General features: G+C 40.4%; 1 protein-coding gene across 1 annotated transcript in view; it reads right to left on the bottom strand.

Moving 5' to 3' along the window:
- FRAS1 (Fraser extracellular matrix complex subunit 1) overlaps nucleotides 1–14,169 on the bottom strand; it is a 680,896-nt gene that overhangs the window by 192,859 nt on the left and 473,868 nt on the right. Inside the window, exon 31 of the mRNA XM_089676214.1 lies at nucleotides 7,255–7,436. Coding sequence (XP_089532340.1) covers nucleotides 7,255–7,436 — 182 coding nt within the window. The remainder of the gene's footprint in view (nucleotides 1–7,254; nucleotides 7,437–14,169) is intronic.

Genomic DNA, 14,169 nt, shown 5'->3' with positions numbered 1-14,169 from the left:
ATACCCAACAGCAGTCAGGAAATTACATTATTTCACATATGCTATACAGTGCTTCTTCAGTTATACACTGACGTACCCTAGAACTATTTTTCAAATGATAGAGTGCAACAATGTAGGTATTGCCCCAAGCAGCCAGTGATATCCCAGAAAAAGTATAACTAAATTAGACTACTTTTAATTTCCATCTCACTTTATCCACTTCAATACTGGGCACTTTCACCCCCTTCCTGCCCAGGCCAATTTTCAGCTCTGTCACACTTTGAATGACAATTGCGCAGTCATATACCCATATGAAATTTTTATAATTTTTTTTGAGACAGAGCTTTCTTTTGGTGGTATTTAATCATCACTGGGTTTTTAAATTGTATGTCAAACAAATGTTTGTCTGTTGAGGTACTGAGCATGTGCAGGTTTTTTCCACAACATGGCGTCTGTTGAGGAACTGAGCATGTGTGGGGGCCATTTTGATGGCCAGCATCTCTATATATAGAGGTGAAACAAATGATAGGTGCCATTTTGCCACCATGTGAAGCTAAGCACAACTTCCAGCCACTATTTACATTTTTTATACTCCTGACAAAGCTCTGTTTTTTTGGAGCGAAATATGCAGAATCTCTTTTTTTCTTTTGGGTCTTTCTTTGGGAGCACTTTTTGAATGCACATGGTATTCATTCCTCTCCCCTTCTCTTTTATTGCAGAGGTCTGTACTGTGTTTTACAGTGCATCATTTGCATTCCTCAAGAGAGTGAGATATTTTTGTCTGGATATGGTGATGTATGGGGCTGTCCATGAGAGGCTGACATTCAAGCCCGTGGATGAGTGTACCCGTATTACATATCTGTAGCAAGACAGATTATACTATCTAATTAGTTTTGTCCATGGGGTAACTCCATTTCCTTAATAGAGATTATATATTCAAGCTGATAGGCTTATGATCAAACTACAGTGATTCTTTTTCTGCTGTCACTTCATCTAAAACGGTATGGTACTTGCTTTGGTCTGGTATTATTAACCATTTGGATGTAAGGTAAATAATTGCAATGGTATCCAGTCAGATTGTTGTGCGCAGTACATTCCACTCCAATAGGCATTAATTACAGCTGAGCATACATTTTATATATGTGAATAAAGGTTATATTTTAGATTCATCAATTGGCCAGATGGTGCGTAGGGACACGCACCCTCATCCAGCATAGAATTGTAGGTGCTGTCTATATATTATATGCTATATACTCTCAACATCCAAAATCACATGGTTTTAAATTGAATCTGCTTTCATCTAGGCATCGCTAGCTGTCGCGTGAAGCTCCAAAAGGTATATGAGCTTTTTTGGAGCCACCAGCTTCAAACATTAATGTTTTGCCCCAAAAGACTAGGAGCACCTGAAAAAAAATGAGTGAAAAAATGTGTAAAAAAATGCAGGAAACCGCACAGACCAGGCATTTTATATATAATACTGTATATAAAAAAAGCCTGCAAAACAAATCCACTCCGCTCAAGTGTGAATGCAGCCTACAACTGTAAAGCAAATCCTTAAAAGAAAAACAATAAGAGCCAAAATGTCTTGGAAAAAACATGCCACGAATTCATTTATATGTACCTTGTTACATACAGAAAAGGGAAAACAGTCACACTGGCTTGCTTCCTGTACAAATCTTCATGTCCTTACAGACCCATGATGAAGAAGGTTTCCCTCTCATAGCATTGGAGAGTTATTCACAACAGAGAACCAGCCTTTAGCGAGTTAGGATCTACTGTCAAATGATTCCCTTGCCAATATGTTCACACTTTGGTGTTAAACTGTAAGTGCCATAAGTGTGTATAACAAAGAAACAGTTTTTGGGGCTTTAAAAGCTGTGTTTCCAGTAGCAATAACATAACAAAAAATCAAATCAGTGCTATCGCTGATATATGCATGAAAAAAACACACACATCTGACCAGCTGCAATGAGCAAAGTCACTTATTCACTTTTATACTAGTGTTTGAAAATTAAGCTACAAACTAATTTACTGGTTACATGCTCACATAGAGTTACCATCAAAACATACAGCTTTGTCAATGAAAACAGTACTTTTTTCTGTGAAAGCGTGTATAATTTGGATGTAAGACAAAAAAGAGAAAGAGTGCTTGAGGACAAAAAGAGAGAAAGATGCTCCTGCATCGCCTGACAGGAGCTATGAGTTATCACGGAACCAGACATGTTTTATATTTGACATTTAAATTAACCAGCTTTATTTAAATAATAAAATAGCCAACCTCAAGTTATTTAGAAAACATAGTGGCAGGTGTGTTTTGCAAGTTGATTTTATGTTCTCATTTAAAGATAATTTTCCTCTGAGAGCAATGGGTAGTAAGTTCATTAAGAGAAGACAGCAGTAATTTAGGGGCACTCTACAGAAGATTTGCTTACATCTGCATGAAACATTCCCAGGTCACTCCTTATCTGTCGGAGTTATCTAGTGCGTTACTTTGCAGAATGCTTTAATCACCCAAACTGATGGATTATGAGAGTACAATAATCAAAAAGGTCCTTGTGATAATGACTAGGTTGAACTCTGTGTGCTTCAATTTCTGGAACAAACACACTTATCTCTTTCTAATACTTGCAATGAACTAACGAAGGCACAAGAGCCAAGTATATATCTCTCCCTTCTTCTCAGTGTAAATTGCAAAGGAATCTCAATGTATTTTCACATGCAGAGTTAAAACCCAAGCCTATCCTAAACTTTTTTTTTTAGTTTTGAATACAGTAGATCAGTGTTAGAACCTACTAGAGCTATCTACTCACGGCCTGAGTGTTGAAGATTATATTAGCTTGAAGAGGAGACAATGGAAAATCTCCATGGGGGCAGACAGCAACAAAACACTAAGTTGCAGTAGAACTGGCAAGAAACTCCATGGGGTGCATTTTGAGCAGAAATTTCCCCAATGTGGTCACAAGACAATAATCAAAATGGAACTAAGTGCTAACTTTAAATAACTAGAAAAAAGTAATACCCTTTTAGCCTGCAAGTCACTGTTCACGTCCATACTCCACAACCACAACATAGCAAACTTCTAGTTTACAAGTAAAATCGAAATAGATTAATTTGGGTTCTACAGCAAATTACTCATACCCCTTTAGCAATGAACAAGTGGGCTGTCAAGGCTCCATAAAAACCTTGCTTTTTGTAAACAGGAAATAATCCTCTACATGGGGCTGTCTTCAAGTGAAGAGAAAGCAAAAGCAGCACTTACGACAAGGCAAATATATTTCCATGAAATTAAATAAGTACCCAGCTAAAACCAAAACCCAGCCATAAAAAAAGGGGACCAGATAAATTTACATTGGCAATGGCTGTGCAATGTGAATTGTTGAATGTGTCATCTTATTTTAGCCAAATTGTCAATTAAGCTATCATGTCACAGCGCATATAGTTTATTTGGCACATAGTAGAATCTGTACTTTCTTTTTGGTATCATCCTCTTGGCACACTACTGCACAGCTCTTTTTTGATAAATATTGACATATTGTGTGCCATTATTTATTTGGTGTAGATTCACGTTGAATTTTTTTTTCTTTTTTTTTAATACAATTGCCGCACTATTCACATCTTTCATTTCAAGCCCTTCAATCAAAACTATTATTTGGCACATCCAAAAAAAAAGCTAATTTCCCTGCACCAAATATGTGACTCACCGACAATAGTTTATCTGGACCATTGCTTTTAACATACTGCCAACTGACAGGATAGTCTAAATCAGTGGTGTCTAAACTGCGGTCTGGGGGCCGAATGTGGCCCTTTGCTCGCTTTTATCTGGACCTTGGAGGACTGCTTTTTCACTGACACCAACGATGGGACACAGTTCCTCCGAATGACACCAGTGATGGGGCACAGTTCCTCCCAATGACACAAACAATGGGGACCAATAACATCAGTGACAGGGTACAATTCTTTCCAATGACACCAGTGATGGGGCACAATTCCTCGCATTGACTTCAGTGATAGGGCACAATTCCTCCCAATAACACCAACAATGGTGCCCAGTGAGGCACAATTCCTACAAATTTTGGGGCACAATTCCTACCAATAATGGGAAACAATTACTACCAATTGACACCAACAATGGGGCATTGTTTACTCCAACTGATGCTAGGACATTTATTACTCCCAATGACCACAGTCCGGCCCCCCTAAAGTCTGAAGAACAGTAAACTGGCTCTTTGTTTAGAAAGTTTGGAGGCCCCTGGTCTAAATTGTTAAATCCAAAAAAGGAGTTCAGCAAAATATGAAAATAAATCACAAACTAGGGTATAATTATACCCTAGTTTGTTACAAATCTATGTACTTGTCTACTGCATATACAGGTGAAACTTGAAAAATTAGAATATCGTGAAAAAGTTAATTTATTTCAGTAATGCAACTTAAAAGGTGAAACTAATATATGAGATAGACTCGTTACATGCAAAGCAAGATAGTTCAAGCCGTGATTTGTCATCATTGTAATGAGTACGGCTTACAGCTCATGAAAAACCCAAATCCACAATCTCAGAAAATTAGAATATTGTGAAAAGGTGCAATATTCTAGGCTCAAAGTGTCCCACTCTAATCAGCTAATTAAGCCATAACACCTGCAAAGGGTTCCTGAGCCTTTAAATGGTCTCTCAGTCTGGTTCAGTAGGAATCACAATCATGGGAAAGACTGCTGACCTGACAGTTGTGCAGAAAACCATCACTGACACCCTCCATAAGGAGGGAAAGCCTCAAAAGGTAATTGCAAAAGAAGTTGGATGTTCCCAAAGTGCTGTATCAAAGCACATTAATAGAAAGTTATGTGGAAGGGAAAAGTGTGGAAGAAAAAGGTGCACAAGCAACAGGGATGACCGCAGCCTGGAGAGGATTGTCAGGAAAAGGCCATTCAAAAGTTTTGGGGACTTTCACAAGGAGTGGACTGAGGCTGGAGTCAGTGAAAAACAGACCTGGTCTGTTGCTCAGTGGTCCAAAGTCCTCTTTTCTGATAAGAGCAACTTTTGCATCTCATTTGGAAACCAAGGACTCAGAGTATGGAGGCACAATGGAGAGGCACACACTGCAAGATGCTTGAAGTCCAGTGTGAGGTTTCCACAGTCTGTGTTGATTTGGGGAGCCATGTCCTCTGCTGGTGTTGGTCCACTGTGCTTCATTCCAGGGTCAACTCAGCCATATACCAGGAGATTTTGGAGCACTTCATGCTTCCTTCCGCAGACGAGCTTTATGGGGATGCTGACTTCATTTTCCAACAGGACTTGGCACCTGCCCACACTGCCAAAAGCACCAAAACCTGGTTCAATGACCGTGGGATTACTGTGCTTGATTTGCCAGCAAACTCGCCTGACCTGAACCCCATAGATAATCTATGGGGCATTGCCAAGAGAAAGATGAGAGACATGAGACCGAACAATGCAGAAGAGCTGAAGGCCGCTATTGAAGCATCCTGGTCTTCCATAACACCTCAGCAGTGCCGCAGGCTGATAGCTTCCATGCCACTCCGCATTGAGGCAGTAATTGCTGCAAAAGGGGCCCAAACCAAGTACTGAGTACATATGCATGCTTATACTTTTCAGAGGTCCGATATTGTTCTATGTACAATCCTTGTTTTATTGATTTCATGTAGTATTTTAATTTTCTGAGATTGTGGATTTGGGGTTTTCATGAGCTGTAAGCCATAATCATCACAATTATGACAAATCACGGCTTGAACTATCTTGCTTTGCATGTAATGAGTCTATCTCATATATTAGTTTCACCTTTTAAGTTGCATTACTGAAATAAATGAACTTTTGCACGATATTCTAGTTTTTCAAAGGTAATTTTTAAAGGCTCTACATATTTTGATTTATAACGATTGTAGTTTATATGATGACCTGATTTTACAATTACAGTAGTTTTGCATGTTATGATAGTGACAATTGCTGAATTTGAACTTTCTAACTGAGTGAGTTAGGAGGATCGAGAATTTGCTGGCTAGGAGTTGAAATGAACATGCAGTCATATACTGTAAGGGTACAGAACCATTTAATTCAATTGCACAGGAAAGCAAAAAGGTATTTCACAAGATATAACCATTTTCAGTCAGATCCAAACATAGTTAACTCAGTGATGGAGCAATATGAACACAGAGCACACTGCCAATAGTGTATAATCTCCAATAACATTGTAATTTTATTTAGGCCTCTTGCACACTGGGCGTATTTACAGCTGCTGTTTTCGGCTTCTGGTGTTTATTGCTACAGCCAGTAAACTCCCCAGCATGTTACCCTATGTGTCCATGCACACATAGGTTTTAGGCAGCGTTTTTGGCAGGGGGAGTTTTCTGGCTGGAAAAAAACCCAAACTAGTGGGTTTCAAGAGGAGTTTTTTTTTAGCTGTAAAAATGCTGGTAAAAAGTGGTAAAATGTAGCAAACCGGTGTTTTTGAGCCAAACGTAAACAAAAACGTTTAATTAAAAAATGCTAAAAAACACTAAAGCTGCAAAACGTGGCTAAGCACTAATGCAAAAACACTAAAAAACTCAGCTAACGATATTGGCGTTGTTAAAACAGCTAGTGCGCATGATGTCCTAATGTCTTTTACCTAAATCCAACATAAAACACAAAATTTCTCCAACCAGTGTGAACAGTTTTCTGCTCATCATTTCATCAGACCTTTAACATAAGCACTACCTCAATCCTGCATCCAGGCTTATGTGTTGCAAGGGGTAACCTTTTTAACAGTCAACTCGCCCACACTGGGAATACCTTTAAACTGTCTTCCATATCCCAACATGCCTCAGTAAGATACTCCCTTTCAATTACCTATAATTATATAATCATCATAATCATTTGATCATTGATACTCTTTTTCCCATATAAAATATATTGGATCCATTATTCTGGATACTCTGTGTCCTCAGGATTTGAATTCCCGAACACATGGGATAACAGACATGAGTGAAATTTCAGTAACTACACTCACACATAGGAGTACACCACATCCATGGCAATGGAGGCATGTCAAAGCTGCTTGTATGGACCAGCATACATCATCAGAGTGGGACCTGTCTGCACCCCCACTGCTTCACTCCTAACTCCACCTCCTTTACAAAGTTAGGCTTTAGCACCACCCCCTGAAAAGACTGGAGCCTTTCCAAGAATTATGAGTACCAAAATACATTATATGTACAAAGATATCAACCTTGGATATTGGTAAGAGATGTATGTATCATATTTCTATGAACCCCACATTATTATGTACCTGGAAGCTGAATGAGTCTCTTCCTTGTGAGTGGGACCCTGAGTGCCGATACCATACCAGGCCCTCATTGATGTCCTTTTGTGTGAAGGAAGTGGTTGGTGTGGCAAATCTTCCATCAGGCAAACGTTGCCAGCTGTCTGCTGGTCCATCAGCAGACATTGGGGACAAAAGCACAACTTCACCTGAAAAATCAATACTATGTTAATTGACTGGTTGAAGAGAAAATAGAAATTCACTTTATTTCAATACCACTGGTATAAGGGATACATTATAAGGAACAGGGGCTGTGGACTGATCAGCCATAGCATGCAGCTCTCTAAAGTATACACATAATTGTTGGCATTACAATAACCCCTTGAGTTCTGGAAGGTTTTACCCCCTTCATGACCACAATAAATGTACAGCGGCGGGGCAGCAAGTGTTTAAGGGCCATATAAAATATATTCAAAGCTGATTGTAACAATTATCTAGGTTCTACCGCTCCAATAAGCCATAGCATGGTCGTTTTGCAACGAGACAGAAGACATTTACCCACTACAGTACAGTCTGGGCCTGTTACAATACATGCCCTAAGCTAGATAAACTTTCTTCTAAACACACCAGGAGACATGATTGGCATCCCAAAATGTGCTTAAACAACTACAGGTCACTGCAGCGGAGTGGAAAAGATTTTTTAACCACAGGGCACTTATACCCCTTCCTGCCCAGGCCAATTTCCAGCTTTCAGTCATGTCACGCTTTGAATGACAATTGCGCGGTCATGCAACACTGTACCCATATGAAATTTTTATAATTTTTTGTGACAGATAGAACTTTCTTTTGGTGATATTTAATCAACTCTGGGTTTTTTATTTTTTCTTAAACAAACCAAAAACCACTGAAAATTTAGAAAAAAAATGTTTTTCTTAGTTTTTGCTATAAAATTTTGTAAATAAGCGATTTTCCTCCTTCACTGATGTGCGCTAATGAGGCTGCAGTGATGGGCACTAATAGGCTGCACTGATGGACACTGATAGGTGGCACTGATGAGGAAGCACTGGTAGGAGGCACTGATGGGCATTGACAGGCATCATTGATGGGCACTGAAAGGCAGCTCTGATATATGGCACTGATAGGCGGCACTGACGGGCACTGATAGGCGACACTGACGGGCACTGTTAGGTGGCACTGACTGGCACTGATAGGCTGCACTGATAAGCGGCACTGATGCACACTGACAGGCGGAACTGACTGGCACTGATAGGTGGCACTGACGGGTGACACTGAAAGGCAGCTCAGATTTGCACTGATATGTGGCATTGATGTGCACTGGTAGGCACTGATATGTGGCATTGCTGAGGCAGATGGGCACTGGCACGTGGCACTGATGAGCACTGACAGGTGGCACTGATGGACACTGACAGGTGGAACTGCTGGGGCTACACTGATCATCAGTGCCCTGATGATCAGTGTACATGCCCCCTCCGCGGAATGCCGATTACCGGCTCTCCTCTCCTCTCGAGCTGTCAGCGTGACAGCTTGAGAGGAGAGAAATGCTGATAACCGGCATTTCCCTGTTTACATGTGATCAGTTGTGATTGGACACAGGTGATCACATGACCGAGCCGACATATTCGGCTCTTTCTGTGGATCGGTTATCCGCTGTGTCCAAGGGACACAGCGCACCGCTGATAGCCGCGCTGCGCACTCTCTGAGCTGCGCATGCGCGGTGAGAATGGGAGGACGTCATATGACATCCTCCTAGAACGAGAGAACCACCTTGCGCCCGTCATTGTACTATATGGCGGGTGGGAGGTGGTTAAAAAAATTGACTTATTATGAGAAGGGTGAGCAGACAGAATGCCTTCTGGTTAAAATTGTATTGTTAATGCACAACTTGGGGTATCTCCTATCTCTGCATTATGCACCGTCGATGGCACATTGCCCAACTGTCCAGAGTTGATCATGACCGAACTGGTGCGTTTCTATACAGATTTAAACCAGCCTAAGGCACAACCCTCTCTGCCTGAACTCCTGAATTTCCTAGATCAGGTTACCCACCTGAAACTTTACATGGCACACAAATGTTCTCTGGACACCCCTATCAAAGAGGAGGAGATAGTAAAAGCCATCGCTTCTTTTCCAAATTGTAAGGCCTTGGGAGAGGATGGGATTCCCATTGAGATTTACAAACTTTATGCTGACACTTTAGCTCTGCAGTTACTGAAGGTACATCAGACTGCTCTAGAAAAGGACTGCCTTCCTGATTCTATGACTAGATGACTAGAACGAACATTGTGTTACTATTAGAACCTGGTAAATCTGCCACAGACCCAAGCTCATATAGGCCCATTTCTTTATTGCCAGCAGATGTTAAAATCTTGGCTAAAATACTCCTTACTCGCCTAAATAAATACATTGCTAATATGATACATTCTGACCAATCTGGCTTTATGCCATTAAAGTCCATGGCCATTAATATTCAGAGAGTTTTTGAACATGCACACTTTTATTTCCTTGGTCAAATTGTTATACCACACACCTGTTGCTTCCATTTGGGAGGGAGGCAGGACCTCACAAACCAGACTGGGCAGGGGTGCTCTCTATACCCTCTATTATTTGCTCTTGCTATCAAGCCCTTGGTGGCGATGATTCAAGCAAATGATAAGATAGTGGGCTTTTGGTATGGGGAACTGCATGAGAAAGTAAGCCTCTATGCTGATGACATGCTCCTATTTTTATGTGACACAGATGCTTCTCTCAGAGAGGTCATAGCTGTAATAACTTCTTTTGGCCTATATTCAGGTCTAACGATTAATTGGACCAAACCTGCCCTCTTACCATTAGATGTCCTGTCCCTGCGGTACAGTCATTTAAGTACCTGAGAATACATATATCCCAATCTATCACAGATTACTGCTTAATATTATACCCTTTCTTCACCATTTTAAGGGCACACATTAAGATTTGGAATAAGCTATGGCTGTCTTTAATTGGCAGAGCCAACCTTATTAAAATACAGTGCCTTGAAAAAGTATTGATACCCCTTGAAATTTTGCATATTTTGTCATGTTGCAACCAAAAACGTAAATTTATTTTCTTGGGATTTTATGGGATAGACCAACTCAAAGTGGCACATAATTGTGAAGTGGAAGGAAAATGATAAATTAATATCTGAAATATCTGAAAAGTGTCATGTTAAATACATTTACGTTTTTGGTTGTAACATGACAAAATGTGAAAAAAGGGGTATGAATACTTTTTCAAGGCACTGTATGTATGCATCTTGACTTTACTTTCTCTACAATTCCCCTGTAATAATCCTTTTATACATTTTTAGACTGGTTAACTCTAATTTTCGCACTCTACTATACTATAGAGGAGAAGTAGCTCTGCTCAACCCATGGCATGGCTATACTATTTGGCTGCCCAATTGCAAGATCTTATTGGTGCCTTTACTCTACGGGCAAATGCTGCCAACCAGATATCTTCGTCTGCCCACTCTATAAAGCAAAACCATATGAAAACATTAGACATTCCTGGCACCCTGGAATCCTCCTCTTTGAAGTCTTCCAATAGGATGTACCTCGCATACTCTTTAATTCAGAAGGTCTGGCTGTGGGCGAGGACAGTTCAGGGTCCTTCAACTGCTCCATGCTGGCCGTGCTCAAGGCCCCATGACTAATTGGTTTTTATCTCCTACACCCATTTTCCACTACATTCAATCAGTGCAGGACACAAAGGGGTACCCTTTTAAAGCTAAAGAACAATGGGAGCAGGACGTAGGTCAATTGGATAAGGATGCCTTAGAATCAGTTTTACTCTTAATACCAGTCAAAGGCTCTTGCAGTTATATATAGTTCTACATGCCCACTATACACCTCTTAAACTCCATTTGATGGGTACCTTGCAGTCCTTCCTCCATGCTAAGTGTGCTGCTGCACAGGGTGGCCTTATTCACCTTTAATGGCACTGCCCAAAGCTCCATCGTTATTGGTCACACATTGTTACTACCATTAATTCAATCTTCCAAACTGATATCCCTGTTGAACCCAATCACTGTATTTTGGGTAAACTGGATGACCTCCCACTGATTTTCAGAAAGCTGCTGTCAAAAGAGCTTTGCGTCGAGCTCGACAGCTTATCCTCCAACAGTGGAAGTCTGACAGAGCTCCCACCTAAAGAATGGGTCACACACATAGGTGACACCGTTAAATTGGAAAAAAGTATTTTTAAACAAAGGGGATGCCCAGGAAAATTCAACAAATTATAGGAGGATTGGTTAGCTGTCCCAGGCTTTGTTCTTACTGACCTGGTGCTAGATAGAATTCTGGTCTGATGCTACTGCCTACCCAATGAGGGAAAGAGTGAACATTTTACTGCTATTATTGTATTTCCTCCCTGCCTTTCCCATTCTTTATAGACTTAACCACTTTACCTGAATGTAGTGATGGATGGGAGTGCTGTTTTCTGGTATTACTTTATCCGCTGTTATGTATTAGTTCCTTGGAACACCAGCTTCCTAATTTCTGCATTTTTAAACACCTGTTATATTTTGTACCGCTCACAAGGATAAATTTAAACAATGTTCTTCTAATTTATATGAATTCCTTACCAAAAATAATTTTCACAAATCATCTATGGGTCTAACGTTTTTGAATAAAAAATATTTATTACAGGTATTCAAATACCACCAGCAATTAAGACAGCACTTTACATCGTGTGCATTCACATCAGTCTCTGTTCTCAAGGAAGTTAAAATCTAAAGTTAAAATCTAAGGTACATACCACATAGCCATGCTTAAGCATACTAGGGCTAATTTATACAGGAGCCAATTAACCTACTGGCATGTCTTTGTAGTTTAGGTGGAAAAATGTGAGCACAGGGAGAACATGCAAACTCCAGGCAGGTAGTGTTCTACCACCTACCCACACACACATATACACCCCCCCCCCACACACACACACACAAGTTGAACTAGATGGATTGGTGTCTTTATTCAACCTTACCAACTATGTACCCTAACTATATGTATTTCAGGACACATGCAGCATCTTGTTACCATTTGAAAAGGCAACCAGAGGGGTGAGCAGTAATGAGGCAGGAATTAGCAACTAAATCCCTCTAGGAGAACAACTATTTGGTAGGATTGACTAAGCAATGATGGCAAAACGAAAAAATTGGCTGCCAAATAGGCTGCTGACAAGTCCTGTATGTAATTCACACTGCAACAAATACCACCGTAGGTCCAGCTCACTTCTGGTTTGTTCAAATTGTTGTCAATCAAGTCCTGATGAAGGGGGTATTTTTGGACCCCGAAAATGTGTTACATACTTTTTGGGTTGTATCCCTGAACTTTATCGGAAGTTGTATCTGGACTTCTTAGCAGTGGTGTGGTACCTCAATTTCAATTTTTGTTATATTAGACTACAAGCCAAGAAGACTGTGGAGATCCTCTGGGGTGTAGAAGTTGCCTGCCCGGGAACCAGATTGTTTACATCAACATCAATACATTAAGGTAATAATGCCAGTGAGATAACCCTATGGGTCCAGCACATACTGAATCTTCTGGTATGCTGTGTGCTGTCTGAGGCAGTCTTCAGCGCAGCAAGTGGTTTTGTTATAGTGATACAGGCCTGCCTGTAACCTAACACTGTTGACTTTCATAAAAATGAACCAGTCCTAGATCAGCAATGATTACGAACTCCTGTAGCTGATATTAGCAACTTAATATTTCTTTCTTATCCAGTCCCCCCACAGAAAATAGTACATTCCACCATCATTAGCTGCTGCTGCCTCTGCTGGCCTGCCACTATTACCAGCTACTGCCATCTCTGCTTGCTTCCCAACATTATCAACTGTACCCCCTCTGCTTGTCTGCCATTATTACCAGATCCTGCCACCTCTGCTGGCCTGCCACCATTACCAGCTTCCGCCACCTCTGCTGGCCTGTCACCATTACCTGTTCCTGCCATCCCTGCTGGCATTTCTTCATTACCAGCTACTGAACTTCTGTTGGTCTGCAACCATTAATAGCTCCTGCCATCTCTTCTGATCTACATTGGTGCTCTGGCACTGTAATTATGCCACACTAATATATGGTAATGTAGCAGGACCTCAGCTGAAAAAAAATGTATTTTTTGCTGCATGGTAAATCTTGCATTACATAATAAAGTGTATGGCCTATTATGGTGCTTGAGCACTTTAAGATGCCAAATATAATCTTTCCACAGCTGCAAAAAAGGTAATGTTTGCTGCAGGTTTAGTCATGCTCTGTGTCTCCAAGTTTGAGGCCTAGTCCAGTGCTCTAGCAACCAAAAAAAATGTGTGGCTACTGTCTCTAAAATAATACACTATAGTATTTATTTCAAGAACAACTGACTCTCCCTCCTGTATTGCAGCCACACCAAGCTGTCTACATACAGTTTAGTCACTGTACAATACGTGACCTAATTGTCTTATGAAATAATACACTCTAATGCTTATTTGCACCTGCTTCATTTCTCACTCTTGCAATGTGGCCTTATCAATCTGTTACACATTCTTCAACCACCATAGATTATGTCTGGCTATTGATTCTGAAATAATACAGCCTAATGTTTGTTTGAAGATAAAACCTGCCTCATATTTCCCTTTTGCTTACATACAGACCAGAGACTGTACATTATTTGTGGCTCTTTTCTCTGAAACAATACACTCTGATTGTTATTTCAAGATCAAATCTGTCTTGTCTTTTGCTTTTACACTGTGACCTAAAGAAACTGCTTATATATTGTCCAGCCACTGTACAATATGTGTTGCTGTTGTCTGTAAAAAAATACACCCTCAGGTTTATTTCAGAATACAACCTGCTTTAACTCTCTCTTACATTTTGGCCTAACCACAGAAAAATATATACTCTAATTTTTATTTATTTATAATGTTGTAGCATAAAG

This window comes from Staurois parvus, unplaced genomic scaffold, assembly GCF_062004578.1.
Source record: "Staurois parvus isolate SC_StPar_1 unplaced genomic scaffold, SC_StPar_1.0 ptg000013l, whole genome shotgun sequence".
Classification (NCBI taxonomy): domain Eukaryota; kingdom Metazoa; phylum Chordata; class Amphibia; order Anura; family Ranidae; genus Staurois; species Staurois parvus.
The sequence above is the reverse complement of the archived record's forward strand: the minus strand, read 5'-3'. Positions and strand labels throughout refer to the sequence as shown.